This window comes from Triticum aestivum, chromosome 4A (assembly GCF_018294505.1).
Source record: "Triticum aestivum cultivar Chinese Spring chromosome 4A, IWGSC CS RefSeq v2.1, whole genome shotgun sequence".
In the NCBI taxonomy this organism is placed as follows: domain Eukaryota; kingdom Viridiplantae; phylum Streptophyta; class Magnoliopsida; order Poales; family Poaceae; genus Triticum; species Triticum aestivum.
The window spans coordinates 278,888,927-278,895,791 of NC_057803.1; the positions used below are offsets into that span (position 1 = coordinate 278,888,927).

Genomic DNA, 6,865 nt, shown 5'->3' on the forward strand with positions numbered 1-6,865 from the left:
CACCTACTCGCCGCCGGCCTATGCATCCTCCCCGACGCCACCTCTGCGTCGTGGCGCGTTGCTCTTCTCACAAGCCTCCTTGTCGCATCTCGGCGACACCGACGCAACGGAGGCCGACATGGACGACATCATCACGACCGGCTCGGCCGCCGCCGCCTCCCTCGGGTTCACTACCTAAGATGATACAATGGACCTCCATGGCGATATGGAGGGCGAGCTCGACTACGGCGAGGAGGAGCCAGAGGAGGAGCCGGCGCCTGCTCCGGCGAGGAAAGGGGAAAAGAAGAAGCGGGCGGCCAGGCCCGGCGAGCCGCGTGTCAAGTGGGCGTCCAAAGAGGACGAGTGCCTCGCCAAAGCGTGGAAAATCGTCTGCCTCGACCCGATCACCGGCACGAACCAGAACAGCGCCAACATTGAGGGTCGGGTATGACACGCCGGTCTCTCGCTCATTCTTTCGCCCTGGTGCGCCGCCGACTGTTGTTCCTCGGCGCAGATGGTGCGATGTTCGCCATGCATCGCCAGGACAGCGGCACCGACCAAGATTTCAAGTACCCACGTGTTTCTCGGATCGAGAAGTGCGAGAAGTGGGCGGAAGTCCGGCGCACCCTCGCCAAGGCCAAGGAGATGTACAAGCCGGACGCGCCCACGCCGAGCGCGTCCGATGGGCGCCCGGACGGGAACAAGCGAGCCAAGTCAGCGAAGGACACCGCGTGCCTGTAAGAGTCCATCGTGCATCGCCGACGCCCAGACCCGCGCCGCCCAGAGGGAAGAGAAAACTAAGGCATAATGGTCGGCATTGATGACGAACAACGCCGTCAAGCTCGACCTGCTTCGAACCAACATCACCGCGAAGAAGAGGAACACCGACCTGGCTTTCCTGATGAGGGGGGGGGGGACATGTCGGCGATGGACGAGCAAGTCAAGGCGTGGTACCTGGCGGAGCGTGGCCTCGTCCTGAATCAGATGTCGTCGACGGCGGCGCCAACTCCCACGCTTACCCCAACGTCGCCACCAAGCCCGAGCGATGATGCCTCCATGACGCCCAGCATAAAAGCCGCGCCGATGCCGACCAGCCCGCGCACGCCGACTCCCGGCAGTCCGACGCCGGAGGCCGCCGCCGCTGTTTGATGCACTGCGTGTGCGTCCTTTCTTTTGCACGCCAAACTTTTTATTGATCGCTAATCGCCGGACTTGTGGTGTTTTTTGGTAGCGGGAATGAACAAGTTTGAATTTATGACGCCTTAAGGGCGTGGCTGGGACCAAATCGCCCCAGGGCCTAAAAATCGCCGGGCGAGCGTCCGAAATAGCGTCGGCCTATGCACTGGGGGCCGAACGAGTGGAGTTGCTCTTACTACACAGAATTTGTGAGCTTGATGTTTCTTGTGATATCAACTACTGCGCTAATTTCAACTATGTAGTTATTGTCCCAAATTTAAGATGTGTTGAGATTAACTAATTATTACTCCCCTTTTTTTAGAGATTACAATAGGACTACATACATAGCAAAAATGGGTGAATCTACACTAAAATATCTCTATACATCCATATGTAGTTCTTACTGAAATCTTTAAAAGGATGAAGCAAACAGAATTACAGAACAAAATATAGTATTACATGTTAGTTTGATTACTATGCAAGGAAGGCACAAGAACCTATAACACCAGAGCCACTAGACAGACAGATCCAGATGAGAAGATGATGCCGAAAAGGCATAGGCAATTTGCAGGGGAATCAGAATGTACAGATGTTCCAGCAAGACACAAAATATAGCCTTGGAGAGAGAAAAGAAGCCTCAAAATGAATTAGAATATATTGTAGCATTATTATTCTTTGGGACCCACAAGGGGCATCCCTCACAAGTTGCACTAGGAAAAACACAGACCAGACCTCTGGTACATACACTTCAGTAATAAGATTTAAAAAAAAGCCAAAAGGGGGGAATTTTATCATCCTGATAACAAGAGCTACCACACAATTCAACGAACACTAAAGCAGTTTCTACTATACGAACAAAAACCCAAAAAAGGGGTGGGTCTATATTTTTGGGGGGGGGGGGGGGGGGGGGGGCAGCGCCGCCGTACTACTGAACACTCTTCAGACATATATATCCCGCAATCTTACTTCACATCTCAACCAAGAAAAAACCCAGGGTTGCCAAAACCTAAACTCGCTGTAGAAATCCGAAACCACAATCTCAAACCTTACATATGCAAATACGCTTAAATGATCTTCCGAGGATATATAACTGATCTCTTTGACCAACTCCCTGGTTAGCTCTATTAACTAACCCATGCCTTTTAATCATGTGAAGTTCAAAATTTGCACCTGATGCACCTGCGGTTCTCTTCTCAACCTATTATGAATTGCTGTATGCGAAAAAGATTCCTAGGCGGCGTCATTCCTGCACAAAGCAAACAGATAAGTTAAAGCATAATTACGACTGTACAATAACCAAAGCAAAGGAAAAAAGCACAAACAAGTTGCTTCAATGGTGCCTTTTAGATCACAGCAGTGTCAAGTGTCATCCAGAACAACCAAATATTGATGTCGACAAATGCAGTATGAGTATGATGCTTGGCCTAAAATGATCCGGTGAACCCACATTAACAGTCTATGTTCTAAGAGAAAGAGCTCCTTTGAACTGTCCAAATGATATCCAGCATATAACAATCTACGTCATTTGAAACTTGAATAGTATGAGCAAGCCAAAATGGATTTACTAGACATAATGCCATGGTAATTGATGACATAAGTATTAACTGTTAAATTTGGAAAATACAATATAAATTGGTTCAGCTATCAAAAATAAGTCCTTGGACCATATTTTAGCTTTTAGCTCAAGTCATGCAGAAGCAAAGTTGGTCTATTAAAAAAACGACTTATAAATTGTCAACCAGCAATGAGACTAGATTGAAGGAAATATCAGTATGTGAAAGGGGCAATATATTCCAAAGTACCATACAAGTGTTCGATGCCTAAAGATTGATTCTGTAACCCTAAGATCTGTAGTAGTTTAAGTGCCAGATATTCAATTTTACCATGGGTAACAAAAATGTATAAACATATATAAAAGCATGGAATAGTTTCTTTTCAAGTTGGAGAAGATGGCCAAGGAATAACGGTTCGCACGATTTTCTAAATAAAAGCACTACAGTATAATTTTGACCTAAAGTGTATACTGGAGATACAACATGCATATTCACATACTAATACACCTCGTTATCGTTGAATATATTACTGGACTAATATGTTTCGTATAAGTAAATATGAGGTGCACCAATTCTTTCATATGGGGTCATGGCTGCAGTTCATGGATGACCAGTGTTTCAATGTGGATTAAATAATTTGAGGTGTAGGTTAAGTTCACAGATGGCAAATGTTTGAATGTGAAAAACACTAATCAAGTTTCTAGGACAAGACAGTATTACAGTTCACAGTAGCACAAATAAAAAGAAGGCAACAATGGATTTAGCTCTTGTTAATACTGCAAGCTTATCATACTACTTTAATACCATCTTCGTAGGTTCATGTTCAAAATGAATCTATACCATAACGTGGCAAAAGTTTTTAAATCCAATCAACTTATGTGTTCATTTCATAACAATTTGCAATATCCATCATAAACAACCATGAACCATAATATCATTTTCACGTAACAATTGGAACATGAAGAACATAGACAATTTGCAATATCCATCATATACAATCATGAATCATCAAAATCATCCTAATGTAGCGATTGGGACATGAAGTAGATAGACACTTAACAATTTTAATGGATGGTAACGACATCTTTTTAGTTCATAATGACAGTAACTTCTGTATCATGGTGCTATGGTTCAACTGATCAATGCCTGTCTAGATTTCATGGACATGAAAATGTGACAACTACATGTATGCATTATCCTGGGACAACCAAGGCCAGTGTTGGTATTTCCCATACTGAATATATTTTGTATATGAAACTTGAGCATTAACAATGGCATTTAGCACAGGGGATACAACATATTCGAAGCTACATTGTCTAAGCATTAGTACCACCAGTTCAGTGGAAAGTTTCAAAATTGAGGGTCTTTCTCTGATGCTGCTAGTACATGAACTAGTAGTTAAACATTTGCAAACTGTAAAAAGAAAAGCACAAGGATAATACAACGAAGAAAAGATCTAACCTCTATCTGTTAATGCCCCATGTAACCCGCTGAGCTCTTTGCTGTAACATCTGAAGCTGCATTCCCAAGCCCATATCCAAATGGGCTGGTTCCGTCAAGCTCAGATCCAGATCTCCAAGTTGTGTCTCCATAGATGGAGCCACCGCCACCCGCTGACGAATCTCCAAAGTTCCTCCCATATCCATTGCTTGACTGGTTGAGTGAAGCATTGACGCCACCTGATCCAGTGTTCCTTCCATAAGCACCAGGACTCAGGTTGAAGTTGTTTTCAGTCGACCCATAACCAAAGTTCCCACTGCCATAGCCCGAGCCAGCGTTAGCACCCTGAGCAGGCACAGGAGGGGTTCCCCAGTTCACATTGTTATTCCCGATTCCACCAAGCCCCCCATTTGCAGATGACATGAAGGAATTAGAGTTTGCAGAGTTGGAAGAGTAATTGAGACCTGAATTACCCCAGAGATTACGAGCCAGTGAGTTGAACACTGACCCAGAATTGTCGTTGACTCCACCATAGCTAATGTTGCTATTGTATCTACCCGAATTACCACTGTAGTATGGATTGATCTGCCGTCCATACTGGACACTATTGTTGAAGTTCGAGCTACCGCCAATACCTGGGTTCATCCCTGGGTCAAAGTTCATACCAATTCCATAACCACCACCAAAAGAAGGATAACTACTACGGCCGCCTGATAGAAGCCCAAACCTCGCATCCATCCTCATTCCATAACCACCTACCGGGCTCGGACTGTAACCTTGGGTATATCCATTGAGAAAGCTATTGGCTCTGTTCATAACATAGTTGATTCCGCCAGCAGGAGAGCGCATGCTAGGTCCAGGTGATAGCTCCTTAGGAACAGCCCTCTTGACTTCAACCATCTTACCATTTAGTTCATGGAATGTCTTGAACAATGCCTTGTCCACAGCGTCTTCAGAATCGTACGTTATGAACCCAAACCCTCTAGGACGCTGTGTGTTGTGATCATACATCACAACAACATCAGTGATCGTGCCAAACTGCTCAAAATATGTCCTGAAGTCTGCCTCTGTCACGGTGGATGCAAGACCCCCAACGAAAATCTTCTTGGTGCGACTGGGCCCTGGTGATCCATGAGCACTGCCACCACTCTTGCTAAGTGCTTGCTGATCGTCTCTAGGGACAGCTTTCTTGGCCTCCACCTGACAGAACAATCCAAACATTCTGAATTTTCCAAAATGATAGTAATTACAAAAAAAACCCTACAAAGCAATATAACAGCATGGATCTAGCACATCATCATGAACCTAGCGTACGTAAGCAAACACCGAGTCTTACCATCCGGCCGTCGATCATATGCTTCTCCATTATTACACGCTCTGCAACTGCTGGGTCGGCGAACACGATGAACCCGAAGCCCCGGGCGCGGCCCGTGGCTCGGTCGCGCATGATGACAGCCTCCACCACCTCCCCGTACTTCTCAAAGTACTCCCGGAGGCGGTCCTCGTTGGTGTCCCACGAGATGCCACCGATGAACAGCTTCCCGGCGTCGGCCTCCATCTCCGGCTCTGGCTCCTACTTCCAACCTGCAAAGAACACAAAGACAGCAGCTTTCACATCAGATCTTACGCCGACCGATCGAAACAGGCGCCATCGGATCAAGAAAACGAGCGCCGCCGCCGCCAAGATCCGATCTTTAGCGAGCCGGCGATCCGGGCGGCAGATCTAAACACGGACGACAACGCACCAGGAATGCCCGGCTCCAAGAACCAACCGAAAGCGCAGGAATTGGGCACCAAAATGGAGCAGAATTTGGCGCAGCGGGGCGGAGAGAGAGCGGTGAATTCAGGGGCAGGGCGCACCGGTTGATCCAAGGAAGGGGTCTCGAGCTGGCTGCCTAGGATCTTGGGGGAGGCATGGCAACCTCAAAGGCCATACCACGGCACCACCACCTCCTCCTCCTCTCCTTCCTTTCTTGTTGTGTGTCTCTCTCTATTCTATCTCTCTCCTTCCTTTTTATTTTTTGTTTTCCTTTTGCTATTCTCTGTCTTTTCTTTTATGTCCTGTGAGGTGTTTATATATAGATGTCCTTGTAGTTTTTTATGCCCCTTTTTTCTGCCTCCCCCCCCCCCTCTCTCTCTCTCCTCTCTCTCTTACTTGCATTATGTAACGTTTATGAATTATGTGAATTTATTCCATGAATATATTTCTTAAATTTTTTCTTTTAATCTAGTCAGACTATATGTATTCTTTTAGAATTCAATCCTTGTGAATGCTTATGCATACTCGCGTTCTGTAATGGTTCAAAATAAAACTACGTACATTATTTTATTTATAAAAGTACTAATTTTAGTTTCGAATGTATCCTCCTAATTTCCTTCAATTGCCCCCAAAAAAGTCAATGTATAATCAAATTTGATTTCAGGTTTTGTAGTAACATACATTCTTCTCGTGGTAATTACTTGTCTCCTATACTATTGCCTACCCAGTTATCTTATTACCTCATTTTTCACTTGCCCACGCGATTATTAAAACATCCATATTTTTCCTCGTGCGCCCTCACGTACCTCGCGCAATCTTGCGTGCCGTCGTGGTTTAGCGTTGATTGTTTTCGTGAGGGTAACTGCACGGTTTTGTCGGGTCTGTCAAGAATCGGTAGAGCCGCACGTTGTTTTTCTCTTTATATAATTCATGACACTACATGCATATAGTTTTATTT

The 6,865-nt window shown here is 45.6% G+C and overlaps 1 protein-coding gene across 2 annotated transcripts; it reads right to left on the reverse strand.

The window, feature by feature from the left end:
* Positions 1-1,772: 1,772 nt before the first annotated feature.
* On the reverse strand, positions 1,773-6,202 carry LOC123085962 (heterogeneous nuclear ribonucleoprotein 1). Of its 2 annotated transcripts, none has more exons than XM_044507658.1 (4): positions 6,009-6,202; positions 5,485-5,732; positions 4,170-5,348; positions 1,773-2,401 (listed from the first exon to the last, which is right to left on the reverse strand). In XM_044507658.1, exons 2-3 carry the CDS (start codon positions 5,704-5,706, stop codon positions 4,179-4,181), a joined length of 1,392 nt encoding a protein of 463 aa, XP_044363593.1. In that variant the 5' UTR covers positions 5,707-5,732; positions 6,009-6,202; the 3' UTR covers positions 1,773-2,401; positions 4,170-4,178. The 2 variants fall into 2 exon arrangements, with proteins under 2 accessions (XP_044363593.1, XP_044363592.1); XM_044507657.1 differs by having other exon boundaries at positions 5,894-6,202.
* Between the last annotated feature and the right edge of the window lie 663 nt (positions 6,203-6,865).